This window comes from Seriola aureovittata, chromosome 10 (assembly GCF_021018895.1).
Source record: "Seriola aureovittata isolate HTS-2021-v1 ecotype China chromosome 10, ASM2101889v1, whole genome shotgun sequence".
NCBI classification, from domain to species: domain Eukaryota; kingdom Metazoa; phylum Chordata; class Actinopteri; order Carangiformes; family Carangidae; genus Seriola; species Seriola aureovittata.
In genome coordinates, this window is record NC_079373.1 from 8,312,669 (window position 1) to 8,338,094 (window position 25,426).

The window sequence follows — 25,426 nt, forward strand, 5'->3', positions numbered from 1 at the left end:
AAAAATTCAATTTGTCCAATACTTTGGTTTATGACCAAATACCTACAGAACTATTGACATTCCCATCAGCCTCAGATGTACTGTGTGTTCCCTGCTAATTAGTTACTGTTAGCATGCTAACACACTGATGACAATAAAGTCTGGAGAACTGTCATTTCTCATAACATGTACTAAACAATAGTATAAAAATAGCAAAACTGACTACTTCTTGTTCTTCAAATTCCAGATGTGCTTCTAGAGTATCTGAACCAGTCAACAGTGTTCTGCAGCCAGTTTGAGAATGGCCAGTGGTATTGCTATATTCTACTGGTGCTCTTCATTTTTGCTCTTCCTGTGGGGATCTTGGGAAACGTAGCGGCTGTAATCAACTACACCTGCTTCAGGAAGACCTCGAGCACCAGCAATATTTTCCTGTTGAACCTGGCACTGTGCGACTCGGCCTGGATCCTCACCCTCCCTTTTACCCTCTACTTCACCCTCCAGAGGCCGTACCTAAAAGACATACAGATCTTCTGCCAGTTCAAGAAGATCTCCTTCAACATCAACATATACGGCAGCATCCTCTTCCTCACACTGATCAGTTTTGATCGCTACGTTGGGACGGTGCATCCTATCAGCTCCCTCCGGTGGTGGGATGCGGGTAAAGCCAAGCTGTGCTCAGTCTGCGCGTGGGTTATGCTCGTCTTGACCTCCATTCCTGACTTATTTGTAACTTTCGCAATTCAGCGGCCGGAAAATGTTACTGTGTGCATGGACCACATCCAAGGTCCATTTATCTACGTCAAGACAATAACCATTATCAGAACAATAGTAGGCTTCTTGCTACCGTTCAGCATCATGCTGGGTTTTTACATCATGACAATGCGTGTTCTGAAACGTCTCCCAATGGGTAGGAGGCACAGAGGAGCCCAGTGGGCAGGAGGGAAGCCTCTGCGGCTCATCACTGCCGCCCTGCTCGTCTTTGTGGTCTCCTTCACGCCCTACCACATCATGGTCATCACTCTGGTGTTCATGAGGATCCATAACCAGGTCACACCATCTAACACCAACGTCCTCTATGCCTCCTATGAGTTCTTTGAGGCCATGTGCAGTGTAAGCAGCTGCCTGGACCCGGTGCTGTATATCATGGCTAGTGAGCAGTTCCAGAGGAAGCTGCTGGCCTTGAAAAGAGACCAACACAGGAGGCTGTGCTGCAGAGCCAGCAGGAGGGTTGGGGTAATGCAATAACTGAGTGGAGCCAATGCATTACTTTTTTGGCTAGTTACCTTAAATTGCCTTGGCTGGATCACTGTTACACATGTGCCAGTGACAGATGTTAATGGCACAATTACCTTGGCCTAAAGTATGGTGTATAAATTGCACTATAGTGGAACTGGAATGGAAAAAGAAACTCATTATTTTTTATTCATTATCAAAATATATATTTTATTAAAATATATTTGACTTGTTGATTTGCTGCCATAAAACTTTCTGCTGCCGGACTGTAATAAAACCATGCAGAGGTCTCATCCTCAGTGATTATTTTCCTATATACAGTGGTACATAGCAAAACCAGTGCACAGTTCACTTTTGATAGATATTATCAAAAACCATGTAGGGTAGCCAACAGTGATGTCATGATAATGTCATCAATGGGGTATCAAAATATCTGCACGTTCATCATGTTCATCAATTAATAACCGAACATTCCAGCTCCGAACGGAAGTAAAATTTGTTTTCCAAGATATGTTACTAAATGTACCGATTTGCTCAATCCCAAACAAACAGGTGACACATTAAAGAGAAAAACTGAACTAATGTGTGCAGAAACTTAACGAATGGATTAGCGATCTGTATACAGTATGTTCAGTTTAGGTCTGACTGCAGATTTCCTCTGCACCTGTATCATAACAGGAGAATGAAAACATGATCCTATTATTTATTTGCAGTGCTGGTGGGATTAACTTCTGTTACAGTCTAATCAAAACAATCCTGTAAAAAAAAAAAAAAAAAGAAAAAAAGAAAAGCCACCCACCAACACCTCCTGTTTAAATATTGTGACTGATTTGCAGTGAAGTGGACACAGTTCATGGAAAATGTGATTAACAATGAGTGAAGTAAACACCAGGCCTTGAAAAACAAAAACATGCCTCGTGTCTGGCCACATATAAGTGATACCCTGATATCCATTATTGACTCTAAAGCTATAGATAGCGCAGTCACCTGATCCCAATCACCGCTCTTTGTATTGGAGTCATCAATTTGCACACATTATGTGCTAACTGTAAGGACAGCCCTGTTCTTTTTGTGCGTACTTCTGTCTATTTTAGGTTCCAATACGCAGCTGTATCCTGTATCCTCTTTTGATTTCCAGCATCAGAACTAACATCCTGACTTCCTTAGGGACCCTAATGAACATTCTCCCCAAAAAAAAAAAAACCCAGAATGCAGAGAGTCTGAGCTACAGCACTGTCTGGATCTTAGCATGTACACACTAGCATCCCCATTCATCATGCATTTGCTGGGAACAAAGCATCACTGGTGGGTTTGGGAATAGCCATGACTACGGCCACTAGTGTCCCTAGAGCTGAACTCTTCTGTAGCTAAGTGTCTGGATAATAAATCAGAGGTGGGAAGTGACAACAAGATCTCCCTCCGCAGGGAGACTGCAGCAAGCAGAGCCGCAACACAGAGAGCTGGCTACTGGGCCACTGTAGCGCTCTACCTGTTCCAGTAAAGAAGCCTGATAGATGATTTCATTCTGTTATTTATGGCTTGGCTCCAGACCAAAGGAGTCATACATTTCAGGTAAATAAGCAATTTCCTTTTGGCTGGTTTCCTTTGTTTGCTAGCCCTCGTCATTATTGCTCTGCGTCTTTGTCTCCCTGTCTGCTGTGCAAACACCTTTGTGCTTTATCATTTGCTGTATGAACACGGACATGAAGTTCACTCCATGAGTAAAGCGCATTAATAACTTCTTTGTGACGATGAAAATGTACCTGGTTTATAAAATGTTGCAGTGTATTTTGGGGGTGGGAAAATGTGCACTTTTTGTTGAATTGAGGGCTGCACACGATAAGAACGGAACTGGAATTCAACTCACATGATTCTGGCCACTTGGGGGCAGCATTTATTATCATTTTATAAAGTTGATATGGTGAACATGCTAGCAAACACTTTTTATTCATCTGGGAGACATGGAACAACAAAGTGGAGTCCTTTAAGCTTAGTTTTGGTCTCCACCAAATCCTGAGGAAATAATCAGTGTTTTTAGCTGCTAAATGTCCCACTATGTTCACAAACTGGTTGCTAACGTTGTGTCAGCTGTTTGATGCTGAGTGAGCAGAAGCACAGTGGGTTGGACCAGAGTCTCTCCAATGAAAATAGCTGCCTGCTGCTGCAAACAAGGTCAATGAGAGCGGTGAGACTGTTGCAGGCTGTAAAACAATGAGCTGAAAGATGCTAAAATGCTCTGCAGAACTGAGGAGAAATGCAGCTGATACATCTCTGCAATATTACATTTTCCATCCATATGATATAATTTAATTCTTAACTTTATTCTCCTAATACTGCTGTTGGAACAAATAGCATTCGACAACAAACACAAACACTACATCGAAGGAGTGTTTACAGACAGCAATACAGCCTCACATAAATGCACGCTGTACTAAAACGCATCAAAGACATCGACTTCCAGGAGATAGCAGCTTCAAACTGTTAGATAGAGGTACTCTAAAGTCAGGCTGCAGGGGTACAGCAGTGCACTGACACATATATTATTTACAGAGGCAGGGGGCTGCCTCTGAGGCAAGCTAACAGAGACAAGCCTGAACTGATGGTGAGAGTGTAAGATACAGCTCTACAGGGCACCATAAGTTTTTTGAAGGCTCAACAGCTATGAAGCCGATGATTATAATTGTGCTTTTTGTGGATTACACTGTACAGATGCTGGAACACAGTCAAGAGTACTCAGACATTGATGGAGAATGAAAAATTATAAATCAATCTAGTAATCAAATCAATATGTATTTGATTAAGGCATTTTATGGAGTAAAGTTGCCGAGCATTTTCTGTTTGGAGCTTCTCAAACGTGAGGATTTGCTGCTTTTCTGGAATCTGTGATGGGCATCCTTGAGGATCTTTTGATATTTTATAAACCAAACGATCAATGAATTACTAAACATTATCAGCAGATTAAATGGCAATGAGAATAATCAGCAGTTGCAGCGGATGCCCTATATCAAGGATTGCAAAGTTGCAGTATGTTTAACGACTGTAAATATGAGTCATTCATGTAAATCTGTGATTATCAAAACATGGATTCATGCAACATTAACCTTTTAACTCTTGTTATGATGCATTACTGAAATCTGAAAAGCATTATTTTAATTAATCACAAAACGCACATATACACTCAACACAAAGAAAAAATGATAATATCAACGACGCACCTGCAACTAATCGTTATTTTGATTATCAATCAATCGGATTTTGATCAATTAACCATTTCATTTATGAGTTTTTTTTTAATTTATCAATAGTAACAAATGCATCTCGCAGTTTCCTGCAGGTGACTAGAAAGTGAAGCTGAACCTGGAACACACTAAACTTACAGTGAGACAGAGAAGCTGGTCATTTTTCATTGATAAATGACTTAAGCCATAAATCCATTACAGTAATTGCTGCTGAATAATTTCCTGATAATAAATCAAAAGACTAATCGTTTCAGGAGAAGCAGGAGAGCCAGAGAAATAAATTCACTCTCAACAGCTTTCAGACACACACGGACAATAAAATACCTTGCAGCCACACACACACAAAGCATGCAGAGAGCCCGAACCCTGCCACCCACCCATCCATTCCTACACACACACTCCACTTTGACCCGCAGCCACACAGTGCCGTACATAAGCCATCTCAGCGTTTGCGTGGCGCAGTAATAACATATGACAGAACCCAGATGGCATCCTGCAGGCTACAATCATCAAGATCAGGGAAAGGGGACGAGAGGCACTCCAACAACAGAGCAGCCAATGACATGTCTCTCACTCTCTAACACACACACACACACACACACACACACACACATACACACGCACACGCACAGAGATCAGCAGAAGGGTGTTAACAGTTCAGTGAAACAGGTTTTCACTTTATTGTCACCTTTTCTTGTGCCGCTCAGACTATTCTGGACCCTTGAATGACTGAACTGGAAGTGGAGACGAGTGGTCAGTGTTTGATTGAATGTAAGTGCCGGTAATAACATGCAAAGCAGGGTCTAATCCGGTTATGACGGTGCTCCACACGACTCAAAATTACCCTTCAATTTACCTTTTAGAATCAGCAAAGCCTTAGAGAGAGATAGGTGAATACATTAAGCCAATCTAGGGACTGAAACGGCATGAGAGAGAAATGAGAACCAGTTTCACTCCTCTCATTATGGAGATGGGCATTGGGATAGTCATTTACTGCAAAGGCAGGCCCATCATATAAATCTTAAGTGCTGTGGTGCTGCATCACTGCGGAAAGAAAAACTAGTTCTGTATGAGGCATTTTGTTATAAATATTATATAACTTAAAACTACACACACACACACGCACACACACACACACACACCTACGCACACACACACACACAATGCCTGGTCATCACAAAATAAATCTCACCAAAATAAGAAATTTTACGTAACGGTTCAACATTTTAGGATACGTACTTAAAGTATATTTGCTTTCTTGCTGAGAGTTAGATGAGAGGATCAATGCCGCTCTCATTATCTTACAATCTGCCTCTGAATCTATCCCTCTAGATCTCACTGATTAATGTGTTGTAAGACAAGTCGTGGTTTTATGGAAGGTTTTGAATGGGTTATTTCCTGCTGAGGAGCAGGGACTTTCTGGGCAACTTGTCTCTCTTTTTTTTCTCCAACTTTGTTCTTTGTGCAGATTAACAGACAAGATATTACATGTTAATTAGTGAAGTTTAGAGGTGCTGGTAGGTGGATCTTGTTGCCTTCTTGTTGTGCTAAACTAAGATAAAGCCTACTTGTTTAAGACACATATGACAGCTGTATTGATCTTCTCATCTAACTCTCGACAAGAAATTGAAGAAAATGTATAGGTTTAAATGTCTTGAATCTCTATGGATTTGCTCATCTATAAACCTGTAGCGGTCTAATTTTGTTAGACATGGGATTCGTGGATGTTGTACTGTCAAGGTCTTTGCTGGCATTTCCCCTCGAATCGACATCTGCCAACTTCAATCAATGGCTTTTTCAAAATCCGTCTCAAAATCCATCTCTTCAAGTCTGTGTGCTCTTTGTGCATTTGTGCATCCGCCCATGTGAGACAAAGCTTGTGTTTTTACTTGTGAATTAATGACTTGTCTTGCAGCCTCACTTTCAGACTAATGACTGAGTCGACTAATCTTTATTGTATGAGAAGCCAAGAGCCTTTTACATTTATATGCCGACTGAGGAAAAACAAAAAGGACATTTTTACGATTCCGTCGTGGTTAGAGCTAATGGTGTTTCCAAATGTGCTTCTACTAAAAGCGACAGAGTAAAACACATTTTTATTGAAATTTTTTGGTTTATAATCCTTTGTGGGTGAAAATTAGCTGCAAACCACCTCAAAGTCCTTGACCATGATTCTCCCAAAGGAGCCTCCTTCTTAAAATTTTAAAAAGGTAGCTTAATGTAATCCATGGCTCAACGCAAACAGACCACACTCAAAGTGAAATAGACAGCTCACAAACCCAGTGTGACCTAAGATTTAATACAAATGCATAATGACAGCCAGTCTCCCTCTGAATGACCAGAAGTCATTGGCTACCGCCCACTCGATTATAGAGAGCGCACATAGCCTTGAGTGGCTGAATGGAATAGCATAGGTTGTTCCTTGAACCTCAAATGTAGTCTTAAATCACATTCTGTCACAAGCTATTCATCTTCCGGAGTTTATTCTGTTTTCCTCCAACAGAGGCGAACAGAGAACTGTGCACCTCTGCCTACTCTAAATAGCAACATGATTGAAAAACATAACTGAATATGAGATTGGCAAAGATTCTGTTATGCAGCAACTGGATTAATATTTGTGTGGGTTTCTGAGGGGGCAAATCACACATTGTGGCACATATACAGGAAGAAAGAAAACACTAATCACCAGAGGGAGGAGATGGAGGTGTAATTCACTGTAAAATGTTTAGATGTTCTAGGCCGTCATGAATGATAAATGATGCAGTGGAGGCGTCCGCGTTAAAAAAAACAAAACCAAAAAAAAAAAAAACATTGTTTGTTTCCAGGTTGGCGACAAAGTGATATGAAGTTAAGTGCAACTGCAAACGGGATGAGCTTGAAAATTATTCCAGTTTTGCGATGTATTACATTTGTCAAACGGCGTCAGAAAACACATTCTCAAACTTTTACTCCAGAAATCTCAACAGCCACAGACTGTGATTCCTAAGTGTTTTTTTCAGGTACTCAAGCCTTTGCAGGAACTGTGCTCCTATGCAGAAGTGTTCCCACTGCCTGCCTACATACGAGAGAGAAGAAGAGACAGTTGATAAAGATCCGCAGGGCTTTAGTAGAGACGTGATGTGCAGTAGGTGGGCCATATGTGACAGATCTATAATAGATGGTAAATTTTACAGTGGGCCTCGTTCTATACTACAGTTCTGATGCTCTACCTGGGTTGTGATTACATAAGTGCTTTACTGAGATGTTGTGCAGGACACAACTCGCCTCTCCAACTCTCTACATCAGCCTCTCTTTCCCCTCTGTATCACATCTATCCTTTCATACATGCTCATCTCTAACAGTACACACACACACACACACACGCACACACACACACAAATACACATTCACACACAGAACATAACCACTCTCTCGACAACAAACACACACACACACACACACACACACACACACATAACCACTCTCTTGCCTACAAACACACACACACACACACACACACACACACACACATAACCACTCTCTTGCCTACAAACACACACACACACACACACACACACACACACACACACACATAACCACTCTCTCGCCTACAAACACACACACACACACCCACACACAGAAACACAAACCATCTGTTTGGAGGCCTGTTGAAGTGCATTAGTTGTACCTGGCTGCAGGACGAGCTGCACTCTTTCTGTCCTCTATACCCTCGAGCCAATGTAAGTGTATGGACTCAAATCCAGATACACTTGGCTGTAGTGTAAAACCTTGCTGTGATGATAGACCTACTTTACTATTATGAGTCGTGTACATGAGAACATTTTGGTTGAGTAATACACTGAAGCTATACAGTTTGCACTGTATTGAGTGTTCTGTGTGTGCAAAGTGTGACAGTAAAATGATGCAGATAAATACAAGTGAAAAAGTTTAAAAGGGTTCATATGCCTAAATTACAAAATCAGTATCTGTTTCTGGAACTACTTTCTACTGAAGAAATAGTCCTTATGAAAACTGTTGAGGGCTGAGGGCTGTGCATGTATGCATCCTATGTAGTTGCTCTGTTGCGTACCCTAGCCCTTGTGTTAACTCTGTAGTCAAACCAGATAAAGCATTAAACTAGCTACTTTTCCAAGTGAAACTAGATACAATAAAATGCAGCTCCTATAAAATGAGATGAATTGATTGTTTTTGTGTTTGTATTAGATTTTATTTTGATGCAACTGCCAGTGGTGCTGTTTTTGCAGCCATTCTACCAACACTTTGTTGACATGTCTGTAATTCTTTTCACAAGGTGGAAGATATTGTCAGTATCAGAAATCCCCAACTGACAAAATGACAGATGAAATATCATCCCCACAGCATAAAAGAAAACAAATGAGTAAATAAATAAAACATAAGTACATGAATGGTAAATACTTAATAAATACAGAATAAATTAAATATGTATAATATTACTGATAATAACCGAAAATAAAAAAAGGGGGGGGGGGTAAAATAAATAAAACGTGTGAGACAAATCGCCGTCAGGCCTTATGAAGTTTCAGTAGATTCAGAGTAGATCCGACTCTAATTGCAAAAACTGCATTAGAGCTCTGATCCAGTGGCACTGGTGGGTGGTGCCTCACCCCTCCACTTAAGAAGAATTAGTCATCTAGCAATCAGAGCTGCTAAAGGCAATAGCATTGCATTTATATTTTGGAAGGTTAGTTTCTTCAACAACCACTCCAATCATGCTGTCAGGGGAGATTAAGAGGGATCTTAAAAACCTTTGAGAGAGTTTTGAATAAATCTCCCCACTACTTACTCGTAATTATGGTTTAAACAATATGTCATGAATGCGACATTAGTCAGTGAGCCCTGTTGGGAAGTCATTGCACCCAACTAAGAAAAAGTTACAGCATCTAACTCCCCATAATATCAAAACTTGATGTTTTACATTTCCGTTTAGGTACGGATTAAACAAAAACGACATGTTACTAATAAGATTTAGACGTGTTGTAGTAGCCTCGACTACTTTTCCGCCCCCATTTCTTTATGCTGAGCTAAGCTAACCAACCTCTGGTTTTAGCTTCATATGTAATGGACAGATACCAGAGTGGTATCGATCTTCTTTTCTAACTCTCAGCAATAACATTTATTTCCCAAGATGTCAAACCATATGGATAGATAACACTATGGTATATGAGATGTTTTGTTTGTGAAAGTTTGGCAAACCAACCCTCAGAGCTTATATTTATTGACATCACAGATCAGTGTTTCTCCACCTTGTCTAGCTGGTGCCACCATTCTGAGGTCCCCAAATACTCGGGACACCAGCAATGTAGGTTGTCTTGCAAATTTCAATATGACACTCCGCTGTATTCTGTCTTCACATTGTGTACATAAAAATGATGATATATTGTATTCCAGAACTATTTTTGTTTAGAGCATATCATATTAACATCTCTGTCTCAGTCCTAGAAATCTCCAAGGACCCTGCACAGTATCAAGTAGCTCCATGTAGGGGTCCTGAGCCAAAGGAAGGGAAACTTTGTCACCGATCCTAAGTAAGGAAACAGTAATTCAATTAAACGATTGCTACTTGAGTAGGTAGAACAGCTGGTAATATCAGATCCATTAACCGTCCACCGTGTACAGGAAAACAAAGTCCTCAAAGCCATTTTCCATTTCCCCTCTGACTGAGGATTCTGTATTTGTAGAAAGTCATCATGCACTCTTCACATTCTATTTATGGTCAAAGAAGATGACCCCCCTCCCCCCACCATCCAATTATAGTCATTAATAGTTTGTGCCAAAATGATAAGCCAGGGTAGCCAATAATATCCAGGCGTAAGTGAGCTGTTAGCAGGAAATGACATGTGTGAGTTGAATAGGAAGCACTGCTAACTGCTGCACAGTTGAAACAAATGAAGAGCTGATGGGATTACTGTCTCAGCCTTATGAGGGGGAGAGTGAAACGGAAGGGCAAGACAGTGACGAGAGAAAAAAAGGTCGATGTTGTGAGAAGAGGTGAGAAAAATAGAAAGTGGGTGAAAAAAGAAGAGGAAATGTACCGAGGAGGTGTGAGAGGCGAAGGAAGTGAGCAGCATGAGCACTGACTAAAATATGTAGCATACAGAGGTGATGGATGTTGTGCTGCAGAGATTCTCAACTTGTCATAACGTGTCATGACAGGAAAAACACAGGTGTAGTTACATAACATTAAGTAAAGGTCCCATATTTGACACTTTTCTGATGTTTTATTTGAAGCTTTGATATCCATAAGATACATTTATGGTTTTATGTGACAAAAATGATCTCAGTGTAGTTTTACATCTCTCGCAGGCCTCTCTCTGGAGCTGTAGTAAGAACAGGTCGGGCTCTGAGCCTCTCTTCTGATTGGCTGACTGTTTTCTTGTGATGCACAGCCAGGCCAACCACAGGTAACGAATTGTAGCCTCTAACTGTGGCTTGGTAAAAGTCATGTGGCAGTGGTCACTCAGCTGAACAGATGGTCAAATTTGGACTAAAATGCTTCAGTTGGATTTGGTGTGGGGATACACACTGGCACCTTGGGACTGGTTCTGGTCCAAACCCCAGAGACTGTCCGCGGTGCTGCAGCGTCGCGGTCCTCTCCACTCTCTCTCCTCGGCAGCTAGACCCTCCGGGTGGACTCGTACACTGCCGGTGTGTGTCGATGCAAGCCACGAGAGAATGGGAGGTGGGTGATTGGGCAGCAGGGGCGAGTTTTGGATGGGATGTGCAGATGCATGGAAGGAACTTCTACCGGTGGCAGTGTGACAAGTGTAACTCATAAAACAATATGTATGAAAAAACAGGAAGGTTGGACAATGGGTCCGGGTAGGCCGTGCTGGAGGCATGGCTGAAGGCAGTGACTGCATCGTTGTGACATCACAAATTTATGGAAGTCCTGATGGCTCGAAAGGCACAGTTCCTGAATACCGCCTTGAGCATTTTGATACTTTTACAGTATTTATATAGCACCTAGACCTGCTATATACAAAAGACATGGAAATATGACTTCCTACAATATGGGACCTTTAATGATGCACCTGATGATGTTCCTGCTATTGCGTTTTGCATATTGGTCTCTGGCTTGGCTTAAAGGGACAATTAAATTGAACTCAGGTAATCATTAGTGTTATTACTCACGCTTTTACTGCCATGATAACTCCTAACAGGCCACTTTCACTGCAGACATCTTGATCTGTCGGAGCAGGAAAAGCACAGGTGGAACTAACAGAGTTAACGACGGCTCTGTTTCATTTAAGAGTCCCCAGGCTAATGAGCATTCAAACAAGCAACAGATCACATCGGAGCTGACACACCTCTAATGTACAGCACTGACTGACTTTAATTTTTTCCTATAATAGTTTAAATCTTACAGTAACCTCACGAATCTACTTGAACCCAAACTGAAATCTTTTGTGGCAGAATTTTTCTTTAGATTTTCAACTGTTGGTCAAAAAACAAGCAATCAAATGGGCTTTAAAAAAAACTGTGGTGTTCTCTATTTGTTTGTCTATTTTATCAACCAATGCATTAATCAAGAAAAATCATTTACTGCAGCCCACTTCAAACAGAGAGTAATAAAAACAGTAGAGATTTGCAAATACTGTTTGACCCAGATCTGACGATAGGTGAGAAGAGCGGCAGAGAAGAGTTTAACATGAAAGGATGAGCACAGGAGCATAGATACAAAGATGAGAGCTGGTGATGGAGATATATCAATCTCCTTCACAAGAAGTGGAGTATGGGTATAAAAAAGGTGCTTCTCACTGATGACCATCCACAACAAAAACAAGTCAGGAGGAAGGCTCCCTCCCTCAGTAGAGCCATTACTCTGCACATTCCTCTGCATTACTGTGCGCATGACTTACCAAAGAGCTGGCGGTGGAATATAAACTTCCCGGCTAACAGGCCAGTGATGATGGCCAGTATCCAGCACACTACTTTCAGGATGTTCCATCCGAGGCCAGGATACTTGTTGAACAAGAAGGAGAAGCAGTTGCCCACCACAATCATATGAGCCTCCGTCTGACTGTGAGAGACGGGGTCCTCGGCAAAGACGAGGAAGTTAAAGAAGGTGACAAGGTAGGCCACGATGAGGCGCGACCACGGATGCTGGAAATAGTAGCGGAAACGGGCATCTATTTCCATCCTGCTGAGCCCCCCAGCCACACTACACCTGGGAGTCCGTGGGAGAGAGGGAGAGGGAGAGAGAGAGAGAGAAATAGAGAGAGTGAAAGTGCTTCTTTCATCCAGATTATATTACACTCAAATCAGAAGGGCAGATTAGAGTGAAAACATCTCTCAGACTCAGATTAGTGCTAGTAATATCACCGAGGTTTGGTACAGATTGGGATTATGCTAAATTCAGACAACTCATATAGTTCAGCGACAGTGCCAATAACACACCTACATGGAGATTTCCAAGCATAAGGACGGGCTTTCCCATCGACCCTAAGATTATCACACAAACATGACAGAGAGCTCCTGATCTGACCAGTTAGTACACAGCAAAGAATCAGCAGCATGAAAACTGGTTAAATTGGTGAAAAGTTCATGTGTTCATTTAGCTCACAAAAGATGGAAGTTTAAGCTTTATTCTTCATCAGTGAGTAAAACAAGCTGAGGTGTATGTGTCATACCTGGATAAGGTAAAATTCTTGAAGCGCTTAGCTGTAAAGCGCTGGCTTTTAAAAGGCTTATCCTCTCAGCCTGTCTGCTCTGTGCTCCCCACAAAAAAACTGTGGCAGCATTACGCTGATGCTTTGCTCGGGAACACCTGCCAAGCAGCGCTTGAGTAACTTCTCGACAGTCCAGCCCTCTCTGTTTTTGCCCCAAACTATTCTCTGAACCCCCTCACTGTGGCCTTGTGTGGCTGGTCTGACTTTGCTGGACTGAACTTCCCAAACCAGTTCCCTATTTTGACACCGTTTCCTAAAATACCCCACAGTGGGAATTTGGAATGATGTAATGGCTTCAGAAATAGAGCTGCCACAGTGGAACAACCATGTGGCTATTAAATTTCACCAGCAGTATGTTTGTCTTGTCATCATCTGCCATCTCTGGTGGTGCTAGAGGTAGGATCACTTAATGATCCAGCTAAAATACTAAATTAGCTTCCTCTGTTTATCGGATATCAACCATTAAGAGGAGTGGGAAACCTAAAGTGTGTGGGGGGGGTGTCTGCTCCCAGTTTGAGGCCAGTGACTGTGGCAGGAGAGTCCCTAACATGCATGGAGAGGGACCCTCCAAAGGACCCCTAAGGAAAAACAGGAGGGGAACCTGCAAACTCATCAGCCTATGGGCTATAACTTAAACAGTGATGGAATGCAATGAGGAGAATTTGCAAGATCAGTGATTTTAGCCCCCTGTTCATGGTGCATCTTCTGAACTCTCTGGCTTGGATCTAAACCATAAAAATTACATTTGGACTGCCCAATGTAAACAGTCTCTGAGAGCTACAGGAAATACACTGAATGACCCCACTATTCGTGCCAGTTCTGGCAATTTCCGAATGTACTATCGCGTTAAAGAGCAGAAATCTGGGACCACTCACTTCCTCTCTAATGTCACAACAGTGATGACGCCAAATGTCACAGCACAGATCGTAGGTATCTCGGAGATAACACAACAAGCTTGACTGGAATGATCAAATTACACATCTTAGATGTCGGTGCACCCTGTGAGTACGGTCAAAATTCGTGCTAATCCCACCTACCTGCACCTTGGTATTATTTGTGCATGTGCGGTAAATGAAATCATCATCAACGCACCTGCTCCACGCCGTTTTCCTCTCAGTCGACAGCCAGGACGACGAGCCCCGCTCCCGCACGGCTCTCCTGCCACATCAAGCCGACAGCGGCGCTCTAATCATCCCAAACACTGGATGATACGGGAGGGTTGTAGAGGGATTATCCATGCGACCTGTTGTTGGTATACGACAGAGGCACCCCCAAATCCTCTGCCATTGTGCTGGACCGTCCATGCGCCGGGCGGGATAGCTCAGCCAGGCGGTGCTTCGTCAGCGGGTTCCCGCCGGACGGTGCAGTTCCTGGGCTGCGGATGGGACGCTGCTGCTGCTGCGGTGGAGAGGATGGAGATTTCTGGGTCCACACAGCAGAAGCATCAGTGTAACGCAATGTGCCCAACACGTTGATTCACCAGCGCCAAGGTAGAGCCAGTACAAATACAAAGCTTCCGCCCATACCTTTCAAAATAAAACGCGATGAATGCAGAAAATGTTTTTTTTTTAGAATATATCCAAATAGATATAAATGTAATTAAGTAGAAAATGAAAATTATTTTTTATTTTTTTTTAAATATATTTAATTTAAATAATTTTCAGTGGGCTAAATTGTTGGTTTAATTTTTCGTATTCCTTAAATCAATTATACTGTTTGGAATATTTCCTGTACAGTGCCTGTATGTTGTTGTTGAAATGTCTGGTCCAGAGACTTCAAAGACTGTCTCTGTAGACGGCTCATTGACTTCTTATAAAAGTTTGACTTTTTCATAACATAATCATAATTTCATTGGACATTTAAATATGGCTATTAAAAAATAAAATACATCTTATTGATATATAAATATAAATACAAATATTTACAAATTTTTTGTTTTTCTTTCTCTGATTACATAATACTTCAAATACAATATATGTAAGCTACATCCTTTTGGCTAACAATCAAAACTCTGAGAGTTTTGTTTAAACTATATGATTAGCATGTTTTGTTTGTTTTCTATTATTTGAACTATAATAATGTCATAAATACTTAAATACTAATTTTAGCAATAGCACTGGGCTATAATTTATCTTTTTTTTAAGGGACACGATACACACCCTTATTCTGAAGATGGGTTCACATTATTTCCGCTATGACTCCACCTGTGTCTGCCGTGCTTGACGCGGAGCTGATTTTACTGCTATAAAAGCTATTCCTTCATTATTTTTTTATCTAACCAGAGGAGGAGGGACAGAGAGCAGAGACAGGAAGCCCGGTGGCTTCCAGATGTTGCAGGATTTCACGCCAAATAGGATCTGCTACCATGAGAGGCGGAAATCTCCCCGTTATCCCTGATCAGAATGGAAAATCTAAATGAAAAAAAAAACAAAGCAGGGTGAATTGCTTTAATCCTGATCGAACGTGAAATTATAATTAAATATACTAAGAATCAATCAATAAATATACCATAATCTTAACGTATACAGGCCAAACAGGCATTAAGCTTTTACTAACACTGAAGTGTTATTATATTATATTATATTATATTGGTCGTAGTATTATTATTTTTCACTGGTGCAATACATTTACTTATAACTAAGAAGAAAAATTGCACTTAAGCACAGTATTTATAAATACTGTACTTAAGTGCAATTTTTAGGTTTTCCTTTACTTCCAGCATTTCCATTTATATTTCTATTCCACCGCAATTTAGAGGCAAATATTGAACTTATTCTATCTCACAGCTACAGTTACTTTGCAGATTTAGATGTTTTTGAACACAGGACTTTCACTTGAAAGTAAAAGCAGGACTTTTACCTGAAATGGTATATGTGTATGTATATATGGCTATACATGTACACATAACAGATATACAGCGACACAACTGACACAATTAAATACAATCTGAAAATGGTACAGTAAAAAATATGTTAAACAAATTGTGTGTATATATGTATATATACAAATTAATATAATTTATATATATATATATTAAGTAAAATTATATTAATTTGCTACATTTGTAATTTAAGATTTCACAGTTTTTCTTTTACATCAGATTGATAATGATCTAATATAAGACTCTGCTTCATTTTTAGAAGTACAAAAAGAGGGTTTCGTTTTTAACACTTGACTTTTATGGATATAATCCAAATGAAAATTAGTCATGTGATTTCGATGTTGATGACGAAGGATTTGGGGCGGCTCTTGTCGATGTAGTCCACTTCCTGCTTCTCTGCCCTGGTTTCGCCTGATCAGCTGCATCAGCCCTTTATCCGACGACAGACACAATGTCACATCAAACGGGCATTCAAGGTAGATGCGTTTGTCTGCTTTCAGTGTCTCTGTGTTTATGTGTTTTGTTGTGCGAGTGCGTGATTCCCGGACGAGCTTGAAGTACCTGCAACAATTCATTGCAACGAGAAGCTAGCGTCAAGTGAGCTAGCCACTCCTAGCTAGCTCTGAGCTACCGTGATGTGTGTGTGACCAGCGGTGCCCTGTTTGGGCACTTTCAGGACTACGAAGGATAATCTCAGAGTCTTTAGCCAGTTTACTGGTCCGCTAAACTAAACCTGCTGTGTCCCCTTTTCACTGTACAAAGGCCTTTTATGCGCTATATAGAGCTTAAATTCAGTAACGTTAGTGTAGCCCTCTGAATGGATGGGCGACGCCTTCATTTAAACAAACTGCTGGCCTGGCAAACCGGTCGCGTTTTATAAATATGAGAATAGCACTGGTATTACCTGGAGTGTGTAATTATAAAAGTAAATCTCAGTGTAGGGAGGGATGCCCTGTTATATATGGCAGCAGCACCGCAGAATTGTTTACGTCTGTAACCACAATTCTATTTAGCCTGGGGCAAGGCAGTATGCAATTTAGCTGAGTAAATAATAGACAGGGAGATGTAGCGATTGTAAATGTCCGTACTAACTCCATGCCACCGATCAACACTGGTCTTAAATCATCATACATGTGCATTTGATTTTGATTAGACTTATTATCAGATGACTTGAGCCTGTGTGTGTTTTACTCAACTGTCAAAATGAGTCAAGTTATTCTGAAGAAGACTAAAGGTTTTATATCTTTCAATACCCTGATCTTTTTTTTTTTTTTTTTTTTACATTTGTGCACAGCCTAATACAGGGCCCATTCTATTCCATATTCCATTTATATACTCAGTACCTGTCTATAGCTGACAAGACTATACCTGTAGCAAAATAAGTGAATAACAGTTCTTGAAGCACAAAACCCTGTGCAATAAATGTGTTCTGGTCTCTAATCACACTTTCCTGTCTGTGTTATGGAAAACAGTTTTGCAGTTCAACCTTTCTGCATTATCAAAATGAAATTAGTAATCATATTGCAGTCTTACATATATTTGTTGTTGACCTTGTTCCTCAGCTGTTGCAGGGTTGTTACAATGGAAAAACTGCAGAGTCACTGCAGCTAAAATAGTCAAGGTGCTGGTTTGAATGCGAATTGGAGACAAGATTTATTATTATATTATTTATTAAAATTTTTCTGCTGTTCCCACATATAGGAACAAGGAGTTTCTTAGAGTGTGTTTAAAGGCAAAATATGAGAGATACTTGGTAATGGGCTATATGTTATTAAATTGACATGACAGGATAATTGTATGTACTTTATATAATATCTAACATCTGGTTGTTTTCACAGGTTATTGAGATTTATGAAGCTTTTCAGTGTAAATGTAGGAGCCAGGGCTTAAAATGGCCATGTTAGCAGGAGTGCGTTGCTGTCTAGCAAGCATGTGTTTAAAACAGAGACTGACCCCTTCTCTGTGTGTGTTTTTTTTTTTTTTTTTTTCAGCGGGTAATGATGTGAAGGATGTCTTCGCCAATGCCAGGAGCGGAGACCAATATCGAGTCTTAAAGATCGTCATTGAAGATGGTAAGCAGTGTCCAAGAGTCCCGGAGTTTGTTTACAGCTTCCCCTGCCAAGAAAAGTCTTAAATCATATTTCTACCCAAACCTTTGCTAAGGCTGACATCAGAATGTCAGCATGACTAACAAATCCATGCTCTGTTGACATTTTTGTCGCACACATCTGCTTTCCAGAACAGCTCAGTCTGGGCGCCACCAGGAAAGCATCAAAGAAGTGGGACCAGGAGTATGATTCCTTAGTGCTGCCACTCCTGGAGGATGACGTGCCCTGCTACGTTCTGTACCGACTGGACTCCACTAACAACCAGGGCTACGAGTGGATCTTCCTGGCCTGGTCACCAGACCACTCTACTGTAAGGAAACTACCGGCTTTAATGAATAGCTGTCCACGCTACATAGTATTTGCCCTCCTCTGCTGTGAGTGTCAGTTGGGTGGGGTTAACCACATCAAGGCAGCAGTTCTTTTTATGCTTGTTGAAAAACCTGGATAACTGTTGGCAGCAGTTCATTCATCATTTCTTACCAGACCTTTGGAAATCTAAATGTAGGTAAATTATGGTGTTTTCCAAACAACATGGCGCTCACATTAATCTTCTCAGCTCTGACTTAAAATTCACCCTCTTAGTGCTTTTAGGTGAAACAGGATTATCACATTGTGTTGTTCCTTGTTATGGAAATGTGTGTTTTGTTTTTGGTGTGTTCTTGACTCATACAATGTCACCCAAGTCATTGTTATTTGGTTCCGCTGAAACTTGATGAACCACTTGTGATGTGGACTCACAGCGATTCAAAATAGCCATGACAAATAGACATACAAATGTTGTTTCTGTGGCAGTGGAAAGAGGAATGTTGCAACGAGAGGCCAGTGCCAAAATAAAATGCCATGCAGGATGTTGTAGCGCTCTAACTGCATGGTGGAACTGAGCTCAGATTCGCTTTCTGAGAGACATAGCTGAGCTTAACATTCCCGTCCTCCAGCTCAAAGCAGAGTTTCAGGTCGAGGCTTGTCTGGAAGTTGCAAAATCATTTCACAACCACTGCATGCTGCTGCCTTAACTGTTTTGCATTCATTTGGTTCAGGCAAAGTGAGGCCTAATTTTTGATTTGGCATGTGAAGTCAGCTGTATTTATATAGCTTAAAATCACATGTTTCAGCGGGTATTTAAAGGTACCCTGTGGAGTTTTCACCACTAGTAGTGCTATGAAGCAATGGAGCATTTTATGAGAGTGTACCCTTTTTATTTGTTTTTGCAATCTACCATTGGCATTAACACTTAAAAACATAGGAATGCCAAAGCAACATATTTGTTACACCTCAATGATACTCAGTGTGTTTTGAATGTAAACCAAAACTTTGTTTATTCACAAGAAAACTCGACAGGTCACCTTTTAATCAATGAAGTGTTTGAGTATAAGCAGCCATGAAGCACAATTACAGTTAAGTTCTGGCCTATAACATGAATTTTCATCCTCTGATATTCTTCATTATTGTGACGAGAAACCATGAATAAACACTCATAACCAAGGAAAAGATAAATTAACAAAATTACAGGCCATCAGAAAATATTTCTTTAGGTTTTCTTTTTTTGTTTGTTTTTTAAAGCTTTCTAAATAATACGCATTTTTTTAATATTCCTAACAGGTGCGACATAAAATGTTATACGCTGCTACCAGAGCCACACTGAAGAAAGAGTTTGGAGGCGGGCACATCAAGGATGAGATTTTCGCCACCGCAAAGGTTGGTTTGGATTAATTGTACAAAAATACTTGAAATGATGTGAAAAGCTCTTTTATGCACCGAAGCATCACTTAGAAGCTTCAGAAGCTTTACTTTTAACAAGTTAAGCTTCACTCTTATATGTTTATGTCAACTGATACGAGCAATAATGTATTAGTGTATCAACTTGTATTGCTGTTTGATATGTCATTGTGATTATTTATTTATTTATTTGGCCCGCAGGATGATTTGAATCTTAGTGGATACAAGAAATATCTGACCTCGCAGGCGGCCCCCCTGCCCCTCACTGCAGCAGAGGAGGAACTGAGACAGATTAAACTAAACGAGGTAAAAATGCACGCATACAAGCAAACACACAAACTCAGACAAGTGTCAGATATTTCATTTCTCGGTCGTTGCTCATGTTTGAGATCATCTTAAGACAGAATGGCTTACTTCACAGTGATTGTGTACACAGATAGCATCACCTGTTGACAGCCTGTATGGCTTGAAGTGCTCTGGAAGTGGGTGTGGTTTAGGCTTCTTCTCTGTTTCAGTTCTGAAAAGCGATGACACTATGTCACCCTAACACATTAAGGCTTTGGTGGGTGAGAAAAATAGCGTCCCTCAGCTCACAGCAGTATTCCTCCTAATCACATCTCCCGTGTATGTGTGTATGTGTGTGTGTGTGTGAGAGCTGTAAATCCCACCAGAAACAGTGTGGAGTATCAATGAAGTCCTTCCAAACAGCACAAGGTCAGCTCTAGTGCAAGTGTGCATATGCTTGCCTGGCAGTATGACTACAGTGCAAAGATGCTGATACACTAGAGCAGCAGGATGTTTGCAAGGATGACTCTATTAGGCTTGTCCAGCTCACCCTCATAGCGCCACAAAAAGTTTTGTTTACAGGTGTAAACCCTGCTCAGCCTGAGCAGCTAAGCAGTTAAGGAAGAGCCCTTTTTATGAGTGATCATGTCTATTATTTCCATGTTGAGTGATACATGCAAATGAAAGAGCTCTGTAGCTCCAAGTACTTGGCAGTGATTTTGCATGGAGCACGAGCTGTATCATTGTACCTATTCTTTGTCGGTTGCAGTGATAAGATCAGAGAAATACTGTAATGTGATATCCATTGCATGCTGCTAATGACGCCGGCAGTATTTACCCTGCTTACGTGAAGGGCTTTAGGGCTGTTAACAGCAAAGTTAAAAAAGCAGCGTGTGAAGTTTCACTTTTCAGACTTTAAGGGACCTTTCCTATAAAATAAACCCAAATCGGCTTGTGTTCTTTTCAGAGAAACAACCTGTTCTGATTGCTTCCCTCCCAGTCTGCCACATAAACAAGAACTGTCTTTCTTACCATATATGGAAATGCTTTGAGTGGTGCAGTCCTTCTCCAAAGTACGGTCAATTAAAAGCAGCAGAGCAAATGGGAAGTGAGGTTTGTGCTCGTCCCACTTGACCAGCTGTTGAAGGAAGATAATATACCATTAATCTGTACAGCCTGGATGAAAAAGAGGCTTTGAAATATTTATCACTGCCGTGCCTCGGAGACTTCCTGCCTTTTTACTAAGCAGATGGATAAAAAATACCCACAATCCTTTTTGGTATGCGAGGTAGCTACATCGGAGGCTCAATCATGTTTGCACGGCATTTCATTTTGTGGGAACAAGGCTCTAAAAATAGAAGCAATCCATCAGTGTAATCCCCCAGCGTTTCCAGTTTTCTGTGATTTTCATGGAGGCGCCTTGTCACTTCTGATACAACCACCTCATCTGTAATCATCATGCTCTAGCATTCAAGCTGCTTGTTGCACTTGTAAGCCTTTTTATTTGCTGATAACTAAAATAAAGAACATTTATTGTAAATCACAAGTCATTAGGACACTATAATCATCAGTGGAAACCTGTTAATGCTTGGAAAGAACATTGTTTTTTTGCCTCCTATGATTGAATTTAAAGACCAGAGCTGAATTGAGGAGTCATTTGTTCTATCTATAACTTAGAATAGTCAGCATGATGACATAATGTCACAAGCATGTCAACACAATGTAGTCATAGAAGCATCTGGGTGTGTGTGTGTGTATATAGACACAGTCTTGTGAATACGATAAGCCGAGACCATGTTAGAAACTGTACTGCAGTACTATATACCGCATTTTCTCTGTTTTGGAGCATGTTTCTGCATAAATGTGTATATAGAGAGAATATGTTCTATTTTTGAGTGTATTTATATTAATACTAACCATGTGTTATTTGAAGTAATGCACTGATCAGCCTAATGAACGACCTATTTACCATAGCTGTAACTCAGTGTATCACAGTGACCATGGTGGGAGAATAGAAAGGTCAAGTGCCTCATGTTTTTCTGGTTTGTGTGTGTGTGTGTGTGTGTGTCTGTGTGTGTGTGTGTGTCTGTGTTTGTGGTGTGATCAGGTGCAGACGGACATCAGTGTGGACACCAAGCAGCAGACTCTGCAGGGAGTGGCTTTCCCTATTCACAAAGACGCTGTTGCAGCACTTGAACGCTTTAGAGACAAGAAAATTAACTATGTACAACTGGTGAGTTCCTAGGAGAAAATCATTGAAATCATTAGTGAGAAGGTAACCTTTGACAGGCCACTAATTTGAATGAGCAAATCAATTCTCTGCCCTTTTGTGTTTGTATTGTTTGGAGATGTTTTTTGGTCAGGAGTTGTTTACGGACTGACACAATGGCTCGTTTGGCCCAAAAAGCCTTTGTGTGTCGAATCTTCTCATTGAAATTCAAAGGGTTCATGTCACAAGATCAGATCAGTGCAAAGTACAAAGGAATAATTGTGTCACTCTCGTGGCCTTGTCTCAGTTGCCTTTTTGTTTGTTAGCCTAAAAGCTTTTCAAGACAGCAGCATGTTATGTTGTATTTATCCACTGAAGTATTCCTGCTGACTGCAGAGCAGCACGCCAGCCACTGTTGAGTAAATGTTTTTCTCGGACACACCTGAGATGAAAGGGATATGGTTTGCTATTCACTGTCCGCACCGCAGATTTCCCTAATTGTTCTGGAATTCAAAGCAAGGACTTTTGTGATTAGGAGTGCACGCCACCAACCTTGTTAGTAACTTTAAAAAATAAAATAAATTTTTTCGCATTTCTCAACAGCAAGTAGACGCTGCACAGGAGCTGATTCGATTGTCCAACACTGAGCCAACAGAGCTGAAAGACCTGCCAATGAGAATCCCTAAAGATTCTGCACGTTACCACTTCTTCCTCTACAAACATTCCCATGAAGGCGACTACTTAGAGTCCACTGGTGAGTAGATTCCTACAAGTGATTATACACAGCTGACACATCCCATATCATTTCCGTTCAGTTTTTTTTTTTTTTTTTTCATTGCTCTGAATGGTTCTTTGTGTCCACTCCTCTCATTGTCTTATTTGCTTTTGCAGTCTTCATTTATTCTATGCCTGGGTACAAGTGTAGCATCCGAGAGAGGATGCTGTATTCCAGCTGCAAAAATCCATTGGTTGACATGGTGGAAAACAATCTCCACATTGAGATTGAGAAAAAGGTAAGAAACATTTTGTCATAATAAGAGAATGTGGTGAACAGCATGGAAAAACTTTGGAAAACTTGGATTTATATCTTGACTATGTCTCCAAAATTTTGAATATTCATGATAAAATAAGAAATCATCAGGTGTAAGTTATTAAGAGGTTAACACTGCAAAAGGAATCTGCATTGTCACGACTGTGTGTGTGTTATCATTTTGATAGTAGGTTGTGATTTTTCAAGCAAAAAATGGCTTCACTAGTTCCAGCTTCTCAAATGTGAAGATGTGTTGCTTTTCATATACAGTATGTCATATATGACAGTGAACTGAGTATCTGTTTGTTAAAGACTGTTGACTGAATAAAACAAGCAATTTGAACACATTATGGGGATTTATTCAACTGTTTTCTGACATTCTATAAACAAGTAGTTTGATCAGATTTGATTTACTGGGAAGTGTGACTTCTTCAAATATGCTCAATGTTTATTCATGCACAAAAGTCTATGGTGTAATTTTTTTCCTGCTCACATCAAACCAGTGAGAAAAACACAGACAAGAGACAAAAATGTCTAATATGAAATAACAAAGAAACATCACAACTTTGTGGTTTGAAGTTGATTTGAGATTTAGTTTTCAGGGGCTTCCAGAATGATTTTTGACAAGTAAATTCATGAGGTTATGTGAGTAGTATGGGTCATACGGAGTTTGAAATGATAATTGTAACTGATGGACATCAAAAACATCCCATAACTGCCAAAAAAGTAGATATATTCCTTTTGGAGTGTGAGTTGATGGTTGGTTTTGCTGTGTGGCTCATCTGCTCGAATTTTCTTGTGTTTTCCAGTTGGAGATTGAAAACGGGGACGAACTGACCAGTGATTTTATGTATGAGGAGGTGCATCCCAAGCAGCATGCACACAAGCAGGCCTTCGCCAAGCCCAAAGGCCCTGCAGGGAAGAGGGGTGGCCGCCGCATCACCCGGCCACCCGCAGAGGGAGAGGAGGAAGATTAAACAGACACCTCAGCTTCCGACCACCACCTCCACCCTGAGCACGTTCCACAGTGGAACATTCCTGTGATGGGGGGGGGGGGGGGGAGATCATATTTGACACGCTTGTTTAAAAGAATAAGACAACAACCTCAAATTCCCACACATGTCACCCAGAGACCCAACTATGCACGCCAAGGACAACTGAGCAATGACACACTTCAGAATTTCCATTTGTAGCCCGCCAAATGGAAGCGTATTTATGTATGTTAGTACATTCACAAAAATGAATTTACAGTGATTCAAAGACGCCCAAACAAGTCAAACTTGAGGTTTTTACATCGTTGCCAACTCAAATGTTAGTGCGACTGTGAACTTGCGCCAATATGATGAAATTTCCCCATTTTGAGTTCACATGCTAGAATTCTTAACTTGCATTCCTTAAGTCCGTGTCCATTAATGTTTCCATGTTTCATGTGTTCTACATTTGTCTCCTACTGTTTGCACAATGAGGTGCTCCAAAGCAGAAAAGATATAATGATCCCACTTGTGTCTCTTGATTCATTTTAACAGTGCATTTTATATTGGAAAATTTCCTTCTTTTTTGATATAACTGTGGTTTACATGAAAAAAAAAAATCATCTGCTGAGAAACTTATTTTTCTATGCAAGTGCTGTAAATGTACATATTGTAGCTGTGTGATGCTCTATGATTAAGAAACAGTCTGGTCTGTTCTGGTGATTGTCAGTGTCGGTGAGGATCACAGTGGAAAGAACAGGGGCTTCCAGAAATATTACATCAATACATCTCAGATTTCACAAAGAGGAAGCTACTCAAACATTGCTGATTCCCGTACAAAAGGGAAAGCCAAGCAACCGGATAGGAAAGGGAGTTCTATAAGTACCTTGATCAAAATGTTGCCACATCCACTGGTCTGCTGATTAATATTAGGCAAACTACTAAGCTCACCTCATGTTCGAAGGGATAATCCCTTTATATTCATACAGTGTCATTATAATAGAAAAGAAAATCATGTTTGGTCTTATGTTTTCTTACAAATCTTTCTTTTAAAAGAAGAAAAATAAAATATTTAAATCACA

The 25,426-nt window shown here is 40.6% G+C and overlaps 2 protein-coding genes across 4 annotated transcripts in view; one reads left to right on the top strand and one right to left on the bottom strand.

Annotated features, from left to right (window-relative positions):
- The window catches only part of tmem117 (transmembrane protein 117), a 44,417-nt gene extending 29,632 nt beyond the window's left edge, over positions 1 to 14,785 (bottom strand). Inside the window, exons 1-2 of one of the 3 annotated variants that reach the window (XM_056387834.1) lie at positions 14,237 to 14,785; positions 12,335 to 12,642 (exon numbers count right to left, since the gene is read on the bottom strand). In XM_056387834.1, the coding sequence (XP_056243809.1) occupies positions 12,335 to 12,614 (280 nt within the window). In that variant the 5' untranslated portion in view covers positions 12,615 to 12,642; positions 14,237 to 14,785. Of the gene's footprint in view, positions 1 to 11,606; positions 11,662 to 12,334; positions 12,643 to 13,105; positions 13,345 to 14,236 lie in introns of those variants that run through there. The other 2 variants (XM_056387835.1, XM_056387836.1) reach the window with 2 other exon arrangements.
- Positions 14,786 to 16,357: 1,572 nt separating this feature from the next.
- On the top strand, positions 16,358 to 25,426 carry twf1a (twinfilin actin-binding protein 1a). The gene is made up of 9 exons (XM_056386324.1): positions 16,358 to 16,501; positions 18,017 to 18,097; positions 18,265 to 18,443; positions 19,733 to 19,828; positions 20,051 to 20,155; positions 22,242 to 22,367; positions 22,947 to 23,097; positions 23,235 to 23,356; positions 24,183 to 25,426. The coding sequence occupies exons 1-9, from the start codon at positions 16,477 to 16,479 to the stop codon at positions 24,348 to 24,350; spliced, it is 1,053 nt and encodes a 350-aa protein (XP_056242299.1). The 5' UTR covers positions 16,358 to 16,476; the 3' UTR covers positions 24,351 to 25,426.

Bases quoted from the DNA above. Each gene is read 5' to 3' on its own strand.
- twf1a (XM_056386324.1), top strand. From the start codon at position 16,477: ATGTCACATCAAACGGGCATTCAAG. The intron at 18,098-18,264 runs GTAAGCAGTGTC...TCTGCTTTCCAG, and splicing joins AAAGATCGTCATTGAAGATG to AACAGCTCAGTCTGGGCGCC. The intron at 23,357-24,182 runs GTAAGAAACATT...TGTGTTTTCCAG, and splicing joins ACATTGAGATTGAGAAAAAG to TTGGAGATTGAAAACGGGGA.